At 41.8% G+C, this 23,896-nt stretch overlaps 2 protein-coding genes across 3 annotated transcripts in view; one reads left to right on the plus strand and one right to left on the minus strand.

Annotated features, from left to right (window-relative positions):
* The window catches only part of IGFBP7 (insulin like growth factor binding protein 7), a 21,171-nt gene extending 17,684 nt beyond the window's left edge, over window positions 1-3,487 (plus strand). The window contains exons 3-5 of the mRNA XM_026110394.2: window positions 316-432; window positions 1,648-1,774; window positions 3,294-3,487. Coding sequence (XP_025966179.2) covers window positions 316-432; window positions 1,648-1,774; window positions 3,294-3,313 — 264 coding nt within the window. The 3' untranslated portion in view covers window positions 3,314-3,487. The remainder of the gene's footprint in view (window positions 1-315; window positions 433-1,647; window positions 1,775-3,293) is intronic.
* Window positions 3,483-23,868, minus strand: POLR2B (RNA polymerase II subunit B). Of its 2 annotated transcripts, XM_026110373.2 has the most exons (25): window positions 23,697-23,868; window positions 23,328-23,400; window positions 21,626-21,776; window positions 18,271-18,383; window positions 17,786-18,005; window positions 16,646-16,804; window positions 15,325-15,489; window positions 14,574-14,770; window positions 13,656-13,775; window positions 13,050-13,236; window positions 11,742-11,885; window positions 11,327-11,466; window positions 11,128-11,239; window positions 10,644-10,798; window positions 10,153-10,351; window positions 8,933-9,101; window positions 8,361-8,457; window positions 7,154-7,248; window positions 6,614-6,864; window positions 6,437-6,526; window positions 6,070-6,177; window positions 5,479-5,592; window positions 5,215-5,375; window positions 4,581-4,776; window positions 3,483-3,732 (listed from the first exon to the last, which is right to left on the minus strand). In XM_026110373.2, exons 1-25 carry the CDS (start codon window positions 23,713-23,715, stop codon window positions 3,643-3,645), a joined length of 3,525 nt encoding a protein of 1,174 aa, XP_025966158.1. In that variant the 5' UTR covers window positions 23,716-23,868; the 3' UTR covers window positions 3,483-3,642. The 2 variants fall into 2 exon arrangements, with proteins under 2 accessions (XP_025966158.1, XP_064366275.1); XM_064510205.1 differs by lacking the exons at window positions 21,626-21,776; window positions 23,328-23,400; window positions 23,697-23,868 and adding an exon at window positions 18,873-20,116.
* Window positions 23,869-23,896: the final 28 nt, after the last annotated feature.

Genomic DNA, 23,896 nt, shown 5'->3' on the forward strand with positions numbered 1-23,896 from the left:
TGGGCGTGTGCATCGGAGTTCTGCACGTTTGCCCACCCTGCTGCTCACCCCGACCCACGCAAAGCTGGACTGCTCTAACTGTGCCCGCTGAGGAAGGGGGAATGCAGCCCCAGTGCAGACACAGAGGCATCACTGTTGTGGAGCTGCAAAACATGGAGGACAAGGTAAAATGCAGGCTCTAGAAAAACACTGCTACTGCACAAAATACACTCATGCAAAACTAGTGTTGCACCTTGCCTGTGTGCAGCTAAGGTCCTAACAGTTCCAGCATAAATAAGCCCCCAAACCCTCATGCCTTTCTGCCCTTCCATTTAGATAATTCGGGGGCAGTATGGTGTCCAGAGGATGGAGCTTCTGCCTGGGGACCGAGAGAACTTGGCTATCCAGACCCGAGGGGGCCCTGAGAAACACGAAGTGACTGGTTGGGTACTGGTAAGTATTTTGTGCATGCACAGAGCTGCATAAACAAACAGTACAGAGCAGTTTGCAAACAACTCCTGAACAAAAAACGGTACAGAAAACACACGGCAATGGATGGGGCATCTGGGAGCAGAAAGCATCTGTGTGAATCAGACACAAAGGGTGAAGGTGGCTGCTGGCTCCAGTCTTGCCCTTTGCAGTTTTTCACCACTGTCTAAGGACAGTGAAAAGTGTCTGTAGCAGTCTTTTCATCCTGTGATCAGAGAAGACTAGACCTCCTTTCTGTATGCCAGTAGTTTGCTGCTATTACTGGGAAGGAGAGACCCTCTGTGTCTAGGAAGCAATCAGTACAGAGGCAGGGCATCCTTAAGAGAGACCAACGGCTGAGGAACCCTTACGGATTTTACAGAGCGAAGTTGCTAAGTATGAAGCACATCACCTGAGAACGGCACAGTGGAGATGTACCTGCTCTCACACTCAACAGGCCTCCTGAGCTAGAGGAGTACTTGCAGCTTAATGAATCATTGCCACACATCAGAGGGAAGTGACAGGGAGGCCAAAGTGGGGTGCCATGCATCACTGTAAGGGACTTGCATCAGTCTGCAAGCAAATGAGCTTTGGCAGTATGAGAACACCCCTCATGAGGGCTCCCAGCTGCAGGGGAGCTGGCAGCAGGGGAGCGCAGCTCATTCTGGAACTGCTTGCCAAAGCAGAGGTGGAAGCAGACAGGGAAGGGTTTGAGCCTATGACTTTGCTGAGCTAACATGCTGGATGCAGCACACTCCATGAGAGATTTTTTCCTCCCTCCCTCCCTCCCCATGCCAAGCGTGCAGTGCTCCAACACATCTCCAAACTAAGCAAACACTAAGGAGCATCAAGGCATGCTCCACCTGGCCGAGCAGAGCAGTACAAACCCAGGCCTGGCTGAACTGCAGGAGTGGGTGCTTGGCCTTGGGGGCTGCTGCCTCCCAAACCTGACAGGGGAAAGCCACCACCATCTGAACCAGACCACTGATTGCAGACAGAAGAAAATCCGGTCTGAACTGTGCTGCACTCAGTATGGTCCCTACAGGTTAACTGCTGCTTCTTCCACTAGCTGTTTGTCTCTCCTGTTTGTTGCTGTATTACCCATCTTGAGCTATTCAGAAGTTATAAAAGGTATCTTAAAACAGAAGCACTCCTAACTACACACAGGATACTTATTGGGGGGTGGGTTTCTTCCCTTAGATATCTCCTCTGAGCAAAGAGGATGCTGGAGAATACGAGTGTCACGCATCAAATGCCAAAGGAGAAGCAACAGCTTCTGCAAAAATCCACGTTGTGGAAACTCTACATGAAATAGCCCTGACCAAAGGTAGGTATTGTGCATAAACAGTCAGCAGCTCTTTCCCCTGAAAGTTTGCTCAGCTCTCTGATACAGAAAGATTGCCTCTATTTAATGCTTTCTGCAGAAAGTTTACACTGGAAATAAATAACAGTTTAACATGCAGCTTTTCCTCTGTTTGGCAAAACAGCCCCAGCAAGTCTGAGTTGCTAGAGTTCTTAAGGGGTTGTCAAATAGTGCCCAAGTGCTGTTAAATACTGGAGATTAAGATAAAAATTAAAAATAGATTTGGGGATTTTAACAAAAGAACTTTCTGTGGTTTTCTAGCCCTAAATTTGTATCCTCAAGATACCTTTCAGTGTTCTCAGAACACTTCCAAATGTGCCATCTACTTTCCTGGGAGCAGTACTGGCATAACCCTCCCCAAGACACAGGGTACTTCACGCACTTGAATTCCTACCAAGTCCTTGCACCTCCTTGTTCTTCCCCAGTCTGAAAACAACCTAGCCCCTTTACCCTGGAGTGTCAGACCACAACAGGCCTGTGGCAAGACCTGTAGCCTCTCCTTTCCAGCCTGACCCAGATTCCGTTTGCTAGACTGCATGCAAAGCTGATGGCAAGCCAACCACCCTTATTCCAGATGCAAAGAGGATTGCTTAGTACCAACATTGTTTGTGCTTAGGAGCGAATCCTGAAGGTTGGGACAGTAACTATAACAACGCTGAAGGCAGAGGCGCTGGGGGCCAAGCATCCAGCTAGAGATTATTGGGATGCCCAAGTCCTCTTTAGAACATAATCCTAGTTTGAATCCCACTAGCTTTGTTGCTGCTTGCTAGCCTTTATCAGAATGGTAGTCTTGAGTTCCTGGATCCTTCTATCCCTGAACAGCCACAAGATTTCCTTTAGGAGAACGTTAACAGTGCCTGGCAGTGAAATAAGAGCATAAAATGAATTCCAATATCACTTATGCATAGGATTTTTTAGCTATTCTCTCTCCCTTTTCAGACATCTTACTTACAGAGGTGACTGAAACTGAGTTTTACTGAATTGTGCCATGAGCAGCACACTTACACTTGGCCACAGCTCAGAAAAGATTTGCTCCCTCTCATAGGAACACCACTGCCAGGCTGTAATAGCACTGTTCCTTCATGGTTGGTTTCTTATATGCACCCCACATGCTACTACTGCTTCTTTTCAGCTGTAGGAAAGCTCTCAAAGAAGCAGGCCATAGCTAAGCAACAAGCTGGCAGTCCACAATTATGTAAAGGATACTGATAATGGAATCTAAACTCTCAGACAGACTCCTCCATGGCTACACATTCAGAAAGTCTGTGGCCCATGTTCGAGTGACCTCAGCAGGGAAAAAGGTTGTCAGTTCCCACCCTGTACTGCTGGACTTGCGTGGGGAGGGAGGGGGGGAAGAAGGACCAAGCTGTTAAGTCTCATCCTCAGCTAAGACATGAAAAACTCTCTCCCTGTGCTAATGCCTGAGCTGTGATATTACCCTTTGGAACAATACACAGCATGACATGTTTTTGTTTTTCCACAGATGATGGTGCAGAGCTGTGATGTGAGGACTTTCACTTACGCAAGTTTTAAGTTAGTATTTTGGAAAGCTGCACAACCTCTGGCTTTTTGTAGCCCACTGATCAATAGTTCCCTCTTACCTTCATTATTCTTTGAATACCAATTTGCTTGCACGCTTTTTTGCACATATACAAATAAACAGATTCACAAGTTTGATTACAAATTTTAATTCTATTTACAGGAAATAAACACACGATACTTTTGAGCAGTAGACAGCAGATGTGTAAAATTGTATTTTGAATACAACCTACACAAAATGAAACAAAACCTGAGCACTTCAGTCTCACCATTTAAAAAAATCCTTTTAAAGGCTAAACACTCATCATTCGAGGTGCAATACTCATAGACATCAGTTCTTGGAAGAGGAGCTTGCAGGCATAGGGCATTCGAACCAAAGAGATCTAGAAATACATTTCAGAAGACTTGTGATTAGCACTTCTAAAGAATGAACTTCCACCACCCCCTCCATAATAACCTGTCAAGTTTTTGGCTCAAAGCTAAATCTGAAGTTATATATGGAAGCATTTAATGAGAACTACTCAAAGGCAATAACAACGCAAGAGGGAGGCTGAGACAGTCTACAGAGGCTACACAACAGTTATTCAGAATTCATTTTTAGTGATAAAACCTGCGGCCAAGAAATCTGATCTTAAACAAGAGCCACTTAACAAGGGAGTACGTGCATGGGGAAGCTTGTTTGGCATGCACTAAATGTAGTTAAGACTTCTGGCACACATCTCTTCTTTAGCCCAAGCCACTGTTAGAATTGCAGCAGTTAGTCCCCAGCACGAGAACAAGATTGTTCAAGATAAAAATCGTTATCTGTGCTGCCACTCCCTTGACATAGCTCTGTAACCAAGCACACACTACAGAGTTTTGGGAACATAACATCTTCATGGGGACAGTCACAAGAGTGACAGCTCTGAATTCTCGTGATTCTGAGCTTTACTATTTCAATATTCTAGAAATAAGCTCTCAAGTCTTTACTTTTCAAGTCTCTGAAAACCCTGCACTGCAAAATATTTGAATGACATTTCCTGCCAAGTGACAAGCCAACGCTGCAAACTCAGAAGGAAATAGGAGAGTTAACTAGGACACTATAAACACTTGAACACTTGTACTTATGAAGCCAACCTAGCAATTGTTCTGGTGTTTCTTTAACCATCTACTTCCCCATCATCCTGTTCACCTGCACGACATTTCTTCCTACCCACTGAAAGAAACACTGGCTAATGAAACACACACCTACCTGAGTTTTATTACGGCATCCCCGGCATTCATAGGTGTGAGTCCTTGTGTTTGCAATTGCCATGATTCCACAGAGGTTACAGACATGGACTTGGTATGGGTCTGAAGCTTCAAACAATCTCTCTCTCAAGAACTGGGCTGCTCCATGAGCAATCTGGCAATCTCGTTCCATTTCTCCAAAGCGAAGGCCACCATCGCTGAGAAGGAAGAAAAAAAGACCTTTTGAGTTCACTGGCAAAACACATCAGTGCTTGTCGCTGGGACAAGTAACTTGGCAAAATCACAATGGCAGTATTACAAGGCAGGAACAAAGCTAAGCATTAATTTTCCTCTAACTCTTCAGAATAAAACTCTTAGGGAGAATGCAAACACAATCATTTATAACTGCTGCAGTCATACGGCTGAGCAGTTCTAAAGCAAATGTCAGACAGCTAACAGCCACAGCATAACCCCACAGCAAAATGATTTAAGTGATTAAATCAGGCTGTACTCATCTTAAGCCAAACACACCAAAACAGGTAGCTAATCAGGGTAAGCCAATTAAGTTCTAGATGCACAGCTAAGGCAGCTAATTTTTAGGGCCAAGACTCCAAAGTAAAAGAAAACCTTGCATAGAAACCAATAAACGTCCTTACCGAGATCTACCTTCCATGGGCTGTCTGTTAAGGATCTGGATTGGCCCTCTTGCACGAGAATGGATTTTGTCATCTACCATGTGCTTCAATCGCTGATAATATGTAGGACCAATGAAAATCTGTGATGTGATTTTTCGGCCAGTAAATCCATTGTAGAGGACCTGAAGTAGTCAATGCAGTCACTGAATCATAAGCCCTGCTGTCCATAAAATGTATATTAAAAAAACCAACCAACCAAACAATAAAATGACATCTCAGTTATACCTCATTTCCTCTTAGATGATAGCCATAATCTGACAAGAGATTGGAAATCTTCTGCACATTGACAGCATCATTAAAAGGTGTAGCATCACCAATTTCTCCCTTGTTTGCCGATACCTACAGAGAAAAGATTTGCAAAAGCCTGTCAGATTTCTGAAAGGCTGATCAAACAGTTCTAACTCTTAATACCAGAACTTAAGACTTCATGCCAAGGACAGGAGCCTATCTTGCTTTGTTTATCAGCTTGATGCCAAGGACAGGAGCCTATCTTGCTTTGTTTATCAGCTACAGAATTTATAGCTGAGATTTTCGAAAATGCACAGTATCAACAATCTTGCTACTCCTTTTCTTAAGTGACAGGGACTATTTGGAATAAATGAAAACAACTGATTACAGAGTACACTGTAATCTCACTTGCTGGACAAAACTAACAGGGCTGTAGGCCCTCCTCAAGAAACTTGCTTCTGATATCAAGTAAATAGAGAACAATTGTGACTTTTCAGTGCATTAACAAATACCAGGGAGTAGTATCCTAAAAAAAGAAAACTGCTTTAATTCATATTTCTCACACATGCAGCAAGTCATTCTTTTTACCTTCCCCTGAAGACATTCAATCAAGTGACCTATGGTCATGCGGGAAGGGATGGCATGGGGATTGATGATTATATCAGGTGTGATGCCTTCACAGGTGAAGGGCATATCCTAGAACAGGAAAAGAGATGGTCAGTACTTCCCAGAACACCAGTTTAAGAAAAGCAGTTCCATGAATTCACATTAAATATTTTAAAGCATTTCAGGGGCACTCTAATAAGATAAGGAGTTGTGTCCCTTTCTAAACACATTCTACCTAAATTTAAATTAATATATCACACTCTTAATAGTTTTCCAGACAAGTCACGTAAGGTCAGAAATAAAGTGTTCAAAAGAAGGAGGGTAGAAAAGCAAAACAAAAAAAAACTACCTCTTGCCTGTACTGGATTCCACAAGTTCCCTTCTGACCATGTCTGCTGGCAAATTTATCTCCAATTTGTGGGATTCTTACAGAGCGTACCTGTAAGCCATAGGTAAACATTCAATGGATAACTCAAGTCCTGAAGAAAAAGGATTAAGTAGAAAATGCACACATGTCAGTGCTCACCCTAATTTTGCAGAACTTGTATCCTTCTTGATTAAGGGTTACCATGACCTGATCTACAATACCAGTCTCACTAGTTCGCAGAAAAGTGCTACAGTCTCTCTTTGTGAAACGTCTGTTAGTGCTTTCCAGTTCATCTTCATTTTCTGGCAAAGTTACCGTTTTGCCAATAATGACATCATCCCCGGACACACGTACCCCCGGTGCTATCAAACCATCATCATCAAGTTTGTCATAGATAGCATGTCTCATGCCTGAGGAAGCAAAGAAAACAAACAAACAAAAATTAGATTCCCAAAATTTTCAACACACTGACTTTGACATTTTGTAGAAATTCAACAGGTGTGCTTGCAACTTCAGCCTAGTGCTAAAATGTCCAAAGATCATTCTAAACGAACATCTCAGCCAATGCACTTTGCTAATATAGACATTTCTGCTGCTGTTTCAAAAAAAAAAAAAAAAAAAAAAAAAAAAGTAGCTCAACAACCTTGCCCAGAAAAAATTAATTAACAAACTCAATCTTTATATACTACTGTATCTTACCTTGGCAAGTTTCACGGGTAGGCTTTTCAAAAACTTCCTCTTGGTCATACCCTTTTTTGGACTCTTGCTCTTTGTATGAGCGATAGAACACAGATCTGAAACAAAGTTATAAAGCTTTCTGCTATGAGACCAGCATCATTCATCCTCAACCTATACATCTCAATTCCATTATAACCACATTTTGCCACATACTATGGCTACTGTTATTAACGACAAACAAAGCTAATAACATTCACATGCCACACAAACTTTACTCTGAAGTCCTGTTAATCTGACTGTCACTAAGGAAAACTAAACTGTTTCAGGTGGCATTTTAATGGTCACTTTTCAGCTACTGCCAAAATACCTAATAAATAATATACTAGTAATCGATGAGTTGCAGAGACCTTCAGATCTGCATGATCTCTCAACAGTAGTTCTTATTCCTAGGGACTATTCAAATCTTTGTCTCATCATTCTAAGATTACGTTTTTCCTTCTACCTGCCATTTTGCAAGGATTTTTAGGCTTCTACTGCTACCTCTAAGCTCCACTCTCAGTACAAGTGAGCTGCAGTGGAAAACACATTTAAATGCTTCTGTGAACATGGGAGGTTCTATAAAAGTTTGTCACATGAGCCGTAAAATCCAATAGTCTCAATACTTATTCTACGCCAGGATGTAGTAGATGCAAGGCACCGAGCGTCCACCTTTTAGGTTCAGCTCAGGCAAAAAGCAAATAAAACCAGAAACTCATTGACCAAGATATTATACAGTTACATCACTGTCATCTAAAGAGCAGCAAAAGCGATAATGCACAAAATTGCATCAGTTGCCAGTTGTCTCAACAGCAGCTACAATATTAAGGAGAGGAACATGCCAGTCCTCACAGGTAGCAACTGTCATGCTACTAAAGATATGACTATATCGCAAAGCTGCAATACTGGCATCAAGGAGTTCATAAAACTGGCAACTCAGGCAGCAAAGAATCCAAATATTTTTCCATTTAATCACTATACAAAAACATTTAACAGAGTAAACAAGAAAACATTCACCATTTTCATTGTGCTGCTGTTCCCTCCCCCCACTTTTTTTTTTTTTTTTTTTTTAAATACTTCTCAATCTGAACAAATTTGGAGAACAGAGTCTTCAGGTGTAGAATGAGCTTTTCTCGAGCCTCTGGACAACTTATGATACTGTTTTTTTTTCAAACTCTCAAAAATATCACACCTGAAAAAGCCTCTATCCACAGCAGAACGGTTCATGATGACGGAGTCTTCCTGGTTATAGCCTGTGTACGACGCAATGGCTACAATCGAGTTGATACCTATAATATGCAGAGCAAATACTTTGAAAAGATGCATGCATACCAGACAGGCATTACTTATAACTCAAAATAAGTCGTATTTTGTACATGGAAGCTGATCTATCCTTTCTTAGATAAAATCTCCATAAACCGCACGTGAAAACCACATACTTACTAATCAGTAAATGCAACTGTGAGTAGAAAAGAGATTAGAGGTTTTATCAGGACAAGAATGCCCCCTTGTGGAGAACCTACCAAATACCAATGCAAAAAATGCACTTTTCACTTAGACATTAGCAGACTACATGGATAGTCTGAGTTGCAACACTAATAGCCTAGTAATGTTTTTTGCAGTCTAGGTGCCAAGCTGCAAGTTAACATTTTAACTTATCGTTCATTTAAAAATTAAATAAATTTGCTAAGTATTTAGATAAGATATACCCATGACATTTTTAGCTTAAACACAGTTTTTAATAAACATTTACAGACAACATACCTGCCGGTAACTCTCTAAATCGCAAGTACTCCATAGAACGAGTTGTTACAAGGGGCTTCTGAGGATAATACAGCACATGTGCCAGCGTATCCATACGAACATGGAAATTTGTAATGTAAACTCCCATAGCCTGTTTACCCATAGCAGATTGGTATGTGTTCCTAGGAGACTAGACAGAAAAAGAAAGAATGATGTGTGTGTTGGCAGGGACCTCTGGAGATCATCTAGTCCAACTGCCCTGCTCAAGCAGGATCACCTAAAGCATGCTTCCCAGGACGCTATCCAGACAGCTTTTGAGTATCTCCAAGGATGGCAACTTCACAACCTCTCTAGGTAACCTGTTCCAGTGCTCAGTCACTCTCACAGTAAAGAAGTTTTTCCTCATGTTCAGATGGAACTTCCTGCGTTTCAGTTTGTGACCACTGCCCCTCATGCTATTGCTGGGAACCACTGAAAACAGTCTGACCTCTTCCTCTTTCCAGCCTCCCTTCAGATATTTCAACGCATTGATAAGATCCCCCTTCAGTCTTTCCTCCTCCAGGCTGAACAGCCTCAGCTCGCTCAGCCTTTCCTCATATGGGAGATGGTCCAGGCCCTTAAACATCTTAGCAGCCCTTCACTGCACTCGCTCCAGTAGCTCCATAGCTCTCTTCTACGGGGAAGGCCAGAACTGGACACAGCGCTCCAGCTGTGGCCTCACCAGGGCTGAGTAGAGGGTGAGGATCACCTCCCTCATCCTACTGACAATGCTCTTTCTAAAGCAGCCCAGGATACCATTGGCCTTCTTGGCCACAAGGGCACATTGCTGCCTCATGGTCAACTTGTTGTCTCCCAGGACTCCCAGGCCCTCCTCTGCAGAGCTGCTTTCCAGCAGCTCTGCCCCGACCCTGCCCTGCTACATGGGGGTTATTCCTCCTCTCCGCTTTCTGTTACTGATCTTCATGAGGTTCCTCCCGTCTCTCCAGCCTATTGAGGTCCCTCTGAACAGCAGCACAGCCCTCCGCTGTATCAGCCACTCCTCCTCGTTTTGCATCATTGGCAAACTTGCAGAGGGTGCACTCTGTCCCTTCATCCAGGTCTCATGTATATATGTACACATATGTATATCTACATATCAACCTCTTTACACATATAGCTGTGGGTTTTCTATCGACCTTAAAAACAGGACGTTTTTAGTGATTACTAGTTACTAGTGATTACTACATAGTGATGCTACTAACCTGGTTGTGATCAGGGAAAGGGATAATAGATGCACATACTCCCAGGATCATAGATGGGTGAATCTCACAGTGTGTGTACGTTGAACAATATGCAACACCTTTCTCTTGCAAGTCATCCGGAGTCATTGCCAGCATTACAGTCTCTTCTTCCAGGGTATCGATATACTCCACTACACCACTGGCCACAAGATCTTGCCAACTAAAAAAAAAAAAATGTTTGAAATACTCAACTAACACATAAAATGGGTTTCTTCAGCCATAACAAGAACAAGAACTTCTCCTCCTATTATTACCACCACCACCACAGCATGACCAAAAAAAAAAAAAAAAAAGAAAAAAAAAATATATATAAAAATTACATTACCAGACAACAGAGAAAGCAGCTTTGCACTGCACAAAACTTTAAACATTTCCGACTTCAAATCTGAAGGAACTTGCAGCTTCCACTATGGAAAACTAGGCATCCGTTGAATTTCAGAAACACATCTCACCTGTAATTGTTATACTCTCGCTCCTTCAGTTGGTCAATATGCCTTTTCTTCAACAGCAACTTCTGTTTTTCCACAATTAAAAGGGGTCGACAAATTCTGCCTGCATCTGTATAGATGCGGATTTCTCGCTCCCGGATATCCCTAATCATTGAGACCTGTAGAAGTAAGCAGTGACACCCAGTGATTAGAGTCAGAGCCTCGAGTCAGAACTGTGGCACACAAAATAAGGTAACAAAGTTCCCTAAACCAAAGACCTTATAGCTGCTGTCAGCAGCACAGAAAATTTATCACACTCCTATAAACAGAAGTATTTCAGGAGACTGTTTTAGTAAGAGCATTTCACAACAGGACCTCTTAAAAAAGCAACGTGACACGTTCAAAAGGAGACTTGCAGGTAATTCTATTTGGAGCTTGCAAAGCAGTCTCAGTCCATTATCCTCCCTAATTTAAAGGGATATCCACAGTCTAGCTGTAAAAGTTATACCTCTGACACAATGATGTCCATCTGACGACGCAGCTTTCTTAGCGTATTCATAAGTTGTTCTGGATCTTTGTGTATTCCTACCCAGCAGCCATTAACAAAAATCTTGGTAGCACTAGAAAGAGAAAAAAAAAATTACTTAAAACACTATGCAGGATAAAAAAAATCTCAAGTCTGTTTAGACAATTTCATTTGCACATACTCAGCTATTGCTGCTGGAGATATTTCTTCCAGGTTTTCCATACTCCACTCTTCCAAGAATTCCAAAATTGGGGATGGCTGAGACCCCACAGAAATGTAAGCCATCAGGGCTAAGTTCTTCACAAGCCCTACTGCATGACCCTAATAGAAACACAAAATAATTCTGTATTTCCAAACCAACAGATTCCTCAAGAAGACAAGCACTTAAACTTCAAGTCCTCTAGAGACTGGACACACAACATCCTATTTACTAATTTCTAATATTCAACTACAGAGTTAGGTATAAAGGTAAATACTAATGTCAGTATTTCAAATAAAGTGCAAGTGATCATTGCAAGCGCTAAGGCTGTAAAGTGACAACCAGATAAAAGCAGTTAGGAATGAATAAGTACTAATGTAAATATTATTTTCATTACCTCTGGAGTCTCAGCAGGACAAACCATTCCCCACAACGTATTGTGCAACTGTCTGGGCTTTGCTAGTTTACCATCTCTACCAATTGGAGAATTCAGGCGTCTCAGATGGGACAGCGTAGATGCAAAAGTCAGACGGTTTAACACCTGCACGTAGTAATGAATTCAGTTAGCTAAAGCTTCCTAGCTGTGTCCTTCTAATAGGCATTGTAAGACATTAGAGGAAAGGATCAACACCCATGAGAATGTTTTTGAAAAGAACTAAAATACCTCCAATTTTTGTTCACCTCCAGTGATCTTAGGCTAATTCTACCCTTAAAAGCTTTTGCCGTTACAACAGCGCTTAGGAGCATAAGTTGTTTTTTAGAGAATTCTTATACCATGGCAAGCCCCAGCACCAATGCAGTTACATGAGTAGAGAGGTGTTTTTGGTAATATATCTTATTCTGATCAGATAATAAAAATAAATGATACTTGCAAAAACACTCTCTAAGCTATATTTTCACCAGGAGGGCCCGACAGTACAGTGATACTGAGAGGTCTTTTCAATTGCAGACTTAGTCATTAGGAGCAAAACAACATTTGTATTATCTTTTCAGAGCCTGCTCAAAGCTTCTCAGAAATTTAAAAAAATTTAATTTTACAGCTTTGATTGTGAGAACTTACTCAAAAAACAAACAACCCCCTTACATACACACAGAAAACAAGCCATCTAGTGACAGCTACCATCTCCCCTCTTTCCTCACTTTGCTTTCCCCAAGTTACAATCTCATAAGGGCCCCAGAAAACAGAATGAGCTGGCATTCAAGAACTCTCACTTATTTCTTATTTCCAACTTTACGAGGAACAAGCTCAACTAAGCGCTGCTCTGGGCTAATGAAGTCAGTGCTGCTCCTCAATAGCTGTGGAACATATACCTGTAATGTTACAAGGTGCTACTCAAGTTTTTTTAGCCCGCTGTGAAACACTGGAAATAATTAAAGGAAAGAAGTTCATCCTCCCTGATTATTCCCTGAGACCTGACCAGACACACAAGAATATGCTCTAACACAAAAAGGAGCGAATACAGAGTAACACCGACTGTCCTGTAGAGAATGCAATAGTTAAAAACAAAGCAAGAAAACCCACAAAACCCACCTCTTTCAGCTATTTGGATCCTCACCTGTTTCAAGCATGGAAATTTCCTTCAGAGGAAAGTTGTGTTTAAGACATAGCAGCGGCCTCTGGCTGCAGTGTTAAACTCTTCCACGATATAACTTTACTCTTAGGTAAACCTGACAAATGCCATCATGCTTTATTCAGCTATCTTACCTGAGATACTCCTGCTCTGGCCTGATGAGCTTTCTTCTGATCACCCCAGTTTCCAGTCGCCAATGAATACTTCAAACCATCTGAAATAATTCGTGTTTTAATTGCCAGTTCCAAGTTGAAATCCTTCCCTCTGTCAATAAACTTTTGTGCATATATTCTCACTTCCTTCAGCAAATTCTTAAACATTCTGTAAAAGAAGATGCCCAGAAACATGGTTAAACAGTACTGTAGCAATTCAGCCTATCTAGCACGACTTGGAAAAAACGTCACTGGCCTCCTAAACAGGAGCAAGTAATTTATACCTAGAGAGGAAAAAACTTACCTGTTTGTAAATGTGCATAAGGGCTGGACTGAATTACATTAAAAGTGATAAAAATATGGCAAGATATCAACCTCTTATGTTTCAAAACATAAACTGATATTAATCACCGACTATTAAAGGAAATCCACCCCAACTCCGCAAACAAAGCCATAATCAGACACAGGCTGTGTTGCCCGAGACTGGCTATCAGACACGACAGAACAGTCTGATTTAACTAGAAGCATAGAATTTGCCACCCAACTCCCATTAGGTATCTCCAAAGAATATTTATCTATTTTATTTACCCTCTGAACAGGAAAGCTAACAGTGGCCCAGCAAGATCCAGTCTTTTGTTGCCATAATGATCTCTGTCATCAAGCTCTCTTCTTCCCAGTGCTGCCAGCAACAATCTATGAACCATATACCTAATCAAATAAGATAAGTTTATATTTTAAACCATGGGCCAACATTCATGACAAAGATTAATACTTTATAAGATACATCAGTAAACCATTTCACAAACACTGTCAATTCTAGATCAAATTAAATCATTGCTTTTCTAACACAGACCTCTTCAACGCACAAATCCTCGAAGCTGAATGACCCACTGCAAGTTCAGATAACTGCAAGTGAAGTTAATATTTATACCACAATGGCAATGCACCTTGGCCTTCTGCTACATGTCTGTCCCATACAGTAAGATGAGCTAAATTTAAACTAGTGGGACTATGGATGAGATGCGTATCAAAAGTAATGTGGAATCAGGTGTAAAACGACAGGACTCCTGATGCTGTGATTCATTTGCCTATCAGTAAGCAGTGATCACGGGAACACGCTAATAGTTTTTAGGAGTGGATTACATTACACACAGATTGTCAATAGTTATCAGCCACTACAAAAACATGTTGTTCATGCAATGTGATGTCAAGAAAAGTACTTTGTCATGACCATCACACCTAAATTAAGATTCTGGGTGTGTGGAGGGGTTGTTTTAAATTTTTTTTGCTATTTTATCATCATTTGCCTTTTCTCAGCTGGGAAAACATGCAAGTGCCCTAGGATTTATCACTGAGTATGCAGACACTGTAGCTAAAACAAAACTCGTATTCACTGTTTGCTTTTACCAATCGTATACCTCATAAGAAGCTAAACTATGAAACAACCCGTATTCAGTGTCCATTTGCAGACATGTGACAGCACACCGAAGAAAAAAACTGACATACCCTAGAAAATAGGCCTTTTTGGTTTCACAGAAGTCACTGACACCAACATGTGGGAGCATTTCTTTCTGCAAGACTTCTTTAGCATACTTGATTCTTTTCTCTTTGGTGACACCTGGCTTTGCACCTCTCGATCCAATGAAGTTTAGAGCAACATTTTGTTCCTGGATGACAAATGCTTCATCCAAAGAAGGTTTGACCTAATGCACAAAATACAGCAAAACTCTGAAGCATCCCCTGCCCTTTGGGATTGAAGAAAACTACGCAGCAATTTTTTGACAATTCTTTTCGGGAACTGCTAATTACAGATCCAATTCTAACAACAGTTTCAGACTTTAATATAGTAGCTCTTTCAAAAGCAGCAGAAAACATTAATGGATCACAGCAGGAAGCACACAAAACAAAAGTTTAGTTTTCAGAAGACGGCTCTGATTCAAGTACCTTCTCAGCCTGTTGCTGGCTCAAATATAAATGGGGATTTTTTAAGTAAAATCAATGGCAGCAGGATAAGACTCTACCTTTCCAAATACTGATTAGCCTTTTAAAATTTCCACTGCACTTTGTTCACTTAAAGCACCTATCAGAATGGGTTTAGGCAGAGAGCTTTTGCCATTTCTAATATACAATCCACAAAAATAATGAAAAAATAAATTACAATTGGGAAAGAAGCAAAATACTTTAAATACTGTAAAATTTGCCACACCTAGACATCACCTAATGTTCAGCTAGGAAATAAGTTATTTCTATTTATTACCATTTCCATCATTTCTGGATCTTCAAAATCATAAATGATGTGCTCTAAAATGTCCCTGTCGGACACAAAGCCTAGTGCACGAAAGACAATTATGATGGGCACTTCTTGTTTGATATATGGCAAAGTTGCGACAATGCGCTGGCCAATAGCACTCTTCTTTGCACCCTAAAAGATAGAAAAAAACATTAGTCTTAAATGATTTTGCCTTTAAACAAAAATCTCTTTCTGGACTTAAACGATACATTATAAATGCACTGATTCAAGCACTACAGGAAAACATGACTTCTCAGCAGGCTACTTAAGGGGCTGTTCTGAAACCTTACTCCAGCAGTCTTTTTTTTTTTCCCTCCCCTTTAACGTTTCCACCTTTAAGCCTACAAAAACTTGAAGGTTTCTTCCTGACACAAAAAAAATTAAATACCTTTCATTCACTGGTACGCATCACTGTCCTCCCCCTGTATATTTATAAAGAGCAATCCTCTCCACCTTCCGATTGCCTTTTGACAGCCTAAATAAATCAAACTTTTCTATTCCACTGTGTGAGACTCTCTATTCCAATGATTATTCCAATAGTTGTTCTCTTTCTTCCTCAGCAAGCAACTTACATTAATTGTGTGGTGGGATACAGAGAGACAACTGTTCTCATGCCGGTGGGCCTAAGGCATCCTAAGTATTGCAAGGCTTCTGGTAAAGGTACTCTCTAAACACATCTGGGAATATCCAAACACCAGTAGTGGTAAATGGGTTCCAAGACCCTCTGCATATGATGTCACGAATAGCATTTATTTCTCCTCACAAGACTATTCTGGTATGGGGAAACCACTGCACAGTGCCTGGACTTTGACAAGTGCCACAGTTTTAAGATGCTAAACATAAGTTAATATGTGGCCTGCAAAACGCATCTAAATGCTAACTTGGCTCTTAGCAAAGACAGTGTCCCTACTCCTACTCTTGTCCTTTGTCAAAAAACAAGCAGCTTGTTTGGATTTTTTAAAAACTCATTTACAGTAATTCTAAACAGATTCTTTAGCCACATCTCCCAGCCTGCCACAAAGAGAGTCTTCATTTCAGCCCCCAAACCGAACTATTTGTCCCAAAGACAAGCATGATCTATGATGAACGAAATACATTTTCATACAATTTTACCTTCTTCACAACTTCACATCAAAAGAAATTTCTACTCAAAATCCCCAAAGGAAATGACATGAGAAGACAGTAACAGAACTCCTAAAACAATCTTTAATATAAGGCCAGACATAGTATTAGCTGATTCCACCAGGGTGGGGGGGAGGGGAGAGAGCGTTTTACTGCTTAGGCATACCTGCCCACCTCTGGCCAGCATGCTAACCCATATAGTGCTTGTTGGTCGAGAGGAATTTTCCAGACAAGATCTACACTCTCCTGTGTAAGCATATTTTGAATCCTTCTTTGCAAACACATACACTGTGTTTGTAGCCATTTTCTCCTGAGCAATCAGAACCTGTGTTAGAAACAAGAACACTAGTAAATAACTGACAAAAAGGTATGCTGAAAGTAACATGCACAGTGTGTTTCTTTCATTCCTTCAGGTGCCCTACCTTTAAAAGCATTGCTAGTGACACAGTATGAAGTCAACCTGCCAAACTCATTTGGATTATTCTCTACACCTTAGAAGTACAGTAGGAAGCAAAACATACACCTAGTTAAGACAGAATACCAGAAACAAAAGACACTGAGAACACTGTATTCTCTATGACACACTTACCACAGCTGCTAGCTGTGCTGAGACATTTGTGCTAGCTTTAGCAACAACACCGATAAAGAAAGCATTTCCCTACCTCTGTTTCCAAGGCCAATGCACTACACGTACAAAGACAGAAATGCCAGCCCCAATGGTCAAAAACAGATTCTTTTTGGTAAGAATGATACAGAACAAAAATATAGTTCTACTTCTTTTGCTGGGTTTGCCCAGGTGTCAGTTACAAAAAACTGACAGTATCATTGACGGGGCACAGGAATATAGAGGACATGCGTTGCTAAAGCTGGGTCTGCAGCTTTGAAGGGAAGAAAGGAATAGAATAAACCTACTCTTACCAAAAAATGAACCTACACGGCTGTGAACAACCTGGAAAAGATTGCGAGTAAGGAATTATCTTCCTCCAACAGATGATCAGGTTTAAATTGAATGTTGCTCTACAGTGTTGAAAATGGAAAGGAGAAGATCCAAGTACTTGGCATTCAATACAGAACAGTTTACAAAACTGTAGAAGGAACCGTGTCTCACAGAAGGAGGAGAAAAGATGGCTTAAGGAAGTGCTGAACAGAGGACAAAAAGCTCATCTTTCTACAAGAGTATGAGGACCTGAAGTAAATGTAGCACACTGGGATAAAAGTGCTCATGTTCCTGGCAAAAGACATGTCAATGTGTAATGTAAAACTCTCAGCATCTGTAATGCAGACTGTGCAAGATATCATCCCTTACCTTTTCTGATCCATTAATGATAAAGTAGCCGCCAGGGTCAAGAGGGCATTCATTCAGTTCACAAAGATCACGGTCAGTTAAGCCATTCAACAAGCAGTATGTTGAACGTAACATAATAGGGATTTTTCCTATAAAAGTTTTCTGATGCTGTGTCTGTAACTGGTCTTCTCCCTCTTTAATAACTGTTTTAGTTATATCCACGTACAGAGGGGCTGAATACCTACAGAATAAAAATAACATCGTATTACCCCTCAGTTATTACTCCAGACAGCACAGAAGGACGATGAAAACAGTTATTCAAGCACTCACTGGCAATAACAGGCATTATTACCAAATCATCATCTATATTCAACAACTAGACATCGGGATTTAAATGGAGCAGTAATTATTACGTTTTCAGTGCATGACTAAATTGAAAAAGACTCAGTTTATAATGCAGACAACTGTTCCTTCCTTGTGTTACCCTCTACAGAGGTCTTTCTTACGTGAGGTTTCTCAGTCTGGCTTCGTTGGGCATCATGGGTGACGGCGCGCCATCCCTTTCCCAATGCGTCGGTTTGGAGAGATAGATTTGTTCAAACTTCAGCAGATACCGGGGCTGGAAAACAAGAAGACATTTACCTGTAATAGAAGAAACATTGGTTTTGGTCGTATAAGAGCAGCCCTGGAGATTAAGATCCAGCGCTGCTGCATGTCTTCAGTTCAGGGTAAGGAAACAATCCCTCTTCAAATGGCTACATTGAAAAAGCGCTTAAAAACTTCCAATAATTTCTAACCAGATCACTAATAAAAACACGTAGAGAAAACTGACAAGTCAAAACCTTTGGCAAAAGAAGAAAAATAAAGCATCCCCATAGGTCTTCTCCTGTGAAATAGCTAGCAAATCCAAAATCTGCCAACTCAGTGAGTATATTAACAAACAGAATATGCCTTTTTTAGAAACTTGTTCTGTATGTAGGTTTAGCTAATGCTAGCAGCTTTACGATGCAAAAAGTTGCAAGTAATTCAGTACTTACAATGAGACAGTTTACATAACTAGATAGGGTATTGGTTTTCATAAAGCATTGCTCCCTTGCATAGAACATACCAAATTTAGTAGTTTTATTTTTAGTTCCACTGAAATCCTTTCAGGTTGCTACAGCACCTTCAACAACAGAAGAATTCTCAGGATCTTCACTTCGCTCCAACCTCCAACTCATCCCATTCAGAATCCTACTGTGATGAGACTTACAGTATTCACCTTATCTAAACCAAAAACCTGGCTTTCAAAACAAAGCTCTGTAAGTTTTAAAACAATATTCCGATCGAAGTGCATTTGTGGATTTGGCACGGGACCTAGAACTTAAAAGAAAGCAAGCAGTTACACAACAGTAATTTTGCTCAAGTGTTTTGTATGCGTGGTCTCAGGCCTGATGCACAAACATGTAGAAACTGAGCACAAGCTTGGCCTGCTTATGTGCCCAGTGACCTACAGATGAGACACTCTATTCACAAAGCATTTCTTCACTGATCAAAATCCAGGCACGTGGAAATATAAGCAAATCATCAGACCTGCAAGTACGCAACTTGAAGGACCCATTGACTTAAAATCTTCTCTTCAGTTCCTAGCTCACACTCTGTCCTTTTATGGAACAGAAGCTCATCCAAATAAAGAACTACAGTGCTGCCACCCCAATTAAGTATCTGCTTAGAAGCCAGCTATTACTAAAACAGAACCTGAATTCCATGTAGACACCTTACCGTATCTGAGCCATAAGGACTCTGCTGTAGCTTGCCACTAAAGCAGCACTTGCTTTAGCAAATCAAGCTCTAATATAGAGCAAAAAAAGTCAGCTTATGGTAATGTCGCAGGTGGTTGTAGACTTTCTAAAGTCTATTTTCAAAGTCCTCACACTCAACCCTCTCTCTGGACCCACTATTAAAGGCAAAAGAGGAAATCGCCCATTCCATCCGTTCTGTCCTACACAGAGCTACAGAAAACACTCTTTTAACATCCGAGGTAGATAGTTTTGTTTCTTCTATAGATTAAACAGATTATTGCATTAATGTATCAAATCAACACAACTTTCAGACAAAATGGAAGTCTCACTGCTGCTATCCACAAGAAATATTAATAACTAGCCTTCTGTATTCAGGATCTTCTCTCTTTCTTACTACTAACCAAAACTGTTACTGGATAAGGGTGACCATTTTCAGCATCTGAAAACATAGCAAGTTGGGTAAAATCAGTTCCTAGGATGATCCTATAGGATCAATAAGCAAAGTAAGACTTGAATTGTCTGAAAAGACCTGAAAACTATCTGATTTTAAAAAAATGCAACAGACAGAAAAGCTTCCTACAACAGTAGGTAGCAGAGCTGCTCCCCACCTTGTTCGCATACATTTTGTAGGTCAAAACATTCTCTCAATTCTTACTCAAATGGACACCTTTTCTCCTGGATTTCCAGCAGCACCAGTCTGATGCACCAAGTTTCCCAATTTATCTTGGGAGCAATGAAATACATTTACTGTAATTCTTATTGCTCAGCACGGCTGTTAAGCCTCCCTGTGTGCTATAAATCTAGCCCAAACAGCCTTCAAAATTCAAGATTGTGAAGTGAAGGGAAGAAGAAGAATCAAAAAGTCTCCTTAAATGGGTCAAATAGCCTCATATGTGGCAAGAGATTGTCTCTAAGTGAGCCTAAAGGTAAAAACGGGTTTTCTTTTTCTCGTGTCTTGACCTAACCCTAAAAAACTTTAATATGATGGTAAAAATAAGAAACCTAAGCTCTCTGATTCGAGAAAGTTCAACACCATATTTTGGTAGAGAAGAACATAGGCATGTACCATGCCTGTGATCTGAACCTTAACCACATAGAGCAAAGGTCTTTCGCACACCTAGAGAACTTGGTATGATATACACTGAATAACAGAGGGAACATCAAGGGCAATTATTGTGAGAAAAAAGTTTATGAACTGTATGTCCAGCCAAGAAAGGAAAGAAATCGTAGCTATTCTCTATATAAAACTGTTTGCCCACAAAAAAATGCAAGTGGGCAGTCAAACTGTGAAACAAATTGGGCTGTTAAAGTGCTTTTAAATCTCTACCAGTGAAGCAGCAAGGTAGTGACTGGTGGTAGGGGACTGGATCATCCCTCTCTGCACCTGCAGAATGGGGATCAAAATACCATATGGAACAGACAGATGAAAGCATTGTGGCCCACAGAGAAGGTACACACAATTCGTGAAGAGCCATCACACAGAGCAGACCTTAGACGATTTGTTCTCCTTTGGAACATGGTACCAATGGGAGATGATGAGCAATGCACCTTCTGAAAACCCAGGCCTAACTTCAGTTAAGAAAGCTAGCACAGAACACTTTAGTCATAAACCTTTCCTGCCACGATAAAGCTACTGAAAATGCAAAATCCCATCAAAATACATTTGCTTTCGGCTAGCTGGCTTGTTCCACTATATCCCTGTCAGTGATGCTTACTCCCAATCCTGACTGGTATCATGCAGTAACTGACAGGATTACAGTAGTAAATCAGTCATTCCTTGACTCAAAGAACAATTTAACTACCAGGAGTCACTAACTCTACAGAAGAGGAAAGTCTGAATCCATGTATGACAACGCTCTTGCATGTTTTCCTTGACAGTAAGCTTGACTATTTGAAAACTTGGGCATGTATCTCATAGAATCCAGACATTTCACACTTCTGTCCCATTCACCACAAGAGCAGTGTCAGACCTCTTGACTTATTTCTGACTCCTGAGAGGGGAGTGAATAAAACCCACCTACATAACAGAAAATCATTTTGCATTGCAAAACCAAATTAGCTCTGCAGGGTCTTCACTTACTGGCTCTTCCACTTCTCCTGTGGCATGCTGGGCTTCAGCTTGTAAATCAATTGGTGGAGCATCTTCAACAATTCTCTGCACAGACATCTGAATAAACTCATCAAAAGAATCCAGCTGTTGCCTGACTAGGCCTTTCTCATCAAAGTAGGAGCTAAAAAAAAGAAAAAAAAGGTGCGTTACTCAACAAGAGCTCTTACATACTCTATATATTGACAAGTCCAAAATTTATTACAAAACCTTCAGAAGTCATTAAATACAATATGAAAACACAAACACTGACTTTTTCTGAGGCACAAGTTTCAAACATAGCTGCTCAGTAATGTTAAAAAATAAATTCTCTCTGTCCTCAAAGGCACAGACATAACAAAGTGACAGACTTGCTGCCAACTCTTGACTAAGCTATGGCTGTATGCACAGCCTATCTCAAATTTGAAGTGAAACATGATGACTTAAACCTCAGTAAAGGCGGCTTCAGCTAATATTTTCTACAATGCACATGACAAATTACTTTGCTGCAGATCATCTTCCAAGCTGCGGTAAACTGAGTGCACGCAATTGTAGGCCTCTAATTCAAGATAACAGTTCTCAGAATTTTTTTTAGCTTGGATCCCCTCAACTCCAAACACACAGAGATTCCCAGCTTCACCCCCCTGCCCCCGCAGCCTCTGGATTCTGCCTAATTTTTGTGTCACCTCCCAACACACCCTAACTGTGGCAATCCAAACCTGAATGCCAGTCCCGCATCCTAGCTTCTAATGGGATGATCTAAACATGTTTGCTGCATTAGCTCCGGCCAGCAACTTCCTCTCCTCCAGTGACCCTGCATTCCTGAAGCCAGCCAGGGAACCCTTACTACCCTCACTTCTGCCCCATCACCTACCAGATCTCTGGAGAAAACTCATAACAACTACCCCCCATCAGTAACTTCAGGCTTCCCCAAGAAGGGAAACATAGCCTTGCCTACTGAGCTGCCGCCAGAGTGCACCCTGTCAGCACAGCCTGCCGTTGCATAAAGGGAAGGAGAGAGGGAGGGAAAGCGCAATCTAAATCCTCATATAGAGTGAGCTCCAGCTGAAGGATTTGGGCCAGTTCCCTCCCACCTGACTCAAAGCAAATGTAATACTCATCACTAAGCTGCCAGACAAGCAAAAGGATCTCTCCTTCTGCCTCCAAAGTCTCTTATCCCTACTCTCTATCTAGACAAACTACAGGACTAGCTCTGCAGGTACACTCTTCTGTTTCAGAACTGCTGCTTTAGGACATCTAGAGAAACGCTTTTTGCCTAGTTCCACACAGCCTTCTGCTCTCTCAGAGGCAGAAGCTGCAGGGCCTGGGCCTTCATGTAGTACTAATAGAACACTAACATGGCAAACGGCTAAGTACTGATCTCCTAATGACAGCACCTACTGTAAGAGTAGTGGACAAGATGACGTGGGTCATTTGGGATCAAAATCATTTCGTACTTCAGTCAAAACAGTCTAGCTGAATTAGGAGTCAGTAGGGTTTCTCATTCTCTAGCAATTTATATACAAGGCCAGCTGCCAAAACCCTGCTGTTTCTGCTTAAAGCCCTTCTGTTCAAAAAGTGATAAAACATACAATTTTGTACAAAGAATTCTGGAGTTTCCATCACATGTTGCTACCAAACTAGATTTTACCTTTAAGACCCGAAGCATTAAGAACAGTGAATTTTAGAAAGTCACCTAATAACAATCCAGCACGCTTCTTGCCACAAGTCAGGCGTGATTTCGTCATCGTCCTCATCATATTGCATATCTGTCCAGGAAGCATAACATTCAAGTCAGACTTCAATCACCTCAATCACCACCTCTATTTGCCGACTAACGGGGGGGGGACGGCGCGGGGCCGGCAGAGGGTCGCCCCGGCTGCGCCGCAGGAGGCTGCGTAAAAGCCCCTCACGGCGGCGCCGGCAGCTCCCCCGCCCCCACGCGGGCTCCGTGCGAGCCCAACGACTCCCCTGCCCCCTCCCCCAGAAGCAGGCCGCGCGCGAGCCCAACGGCTTCTCCTGGCCCCTCCGCCGGGCCCGGATGGGAACAGCCGCACGGCCTCACCTTCGTCCGCGTCGTACATGGCGGCGGCGGAGGGAGCCGCGGGCAGCGGCCGACACAAGAGCGAGAAGCACGGGAAGAGCGCGGGGCACCACCGCCGAGCCGCTGGGAGAGAGGGCGGCGCCTGCACGCGCCGCGTTCACCGCGCACGCGCCGCGCGCTGCCGTCAGCCCTCTCGCCCCACCCCCCGGGCCCGCTGGAAG

Source organism: Dromaius novaehollandiae, chromosome 4 (assembly GCF_036370855.1).
Source record: "Dromaius novaehollandiae isolate bDroNov1 chromosome 4, bDroNov1.hap1, whole genome shotgun sequence".
Classification (NCBI taxonomy): Eukaryota; Metazoa; Chordata; class Aves; order Casuariiformes; family Dromaiidae; genus Dromaius; species Dromaius novaehollandiae.

Coding starts and splice junctions, on each gene's coding strand:
- POLR2B (XM_026110373.2), bottom strand. Junction 16,805..17,785: donor TCATTAATGGATCAGAAAAG/GTAAGGGATGAT, acceptor TTTCTAACACAG/GTTCTGATTGCTCAGGAGAA. Junction 13,237..13,655: donor TTAGCTTTCCTGTTCAGAGG/GTAAATAAAATA, acceptor CTTCTTTTACAG/AATGTTTAAGAATTTGCTGA.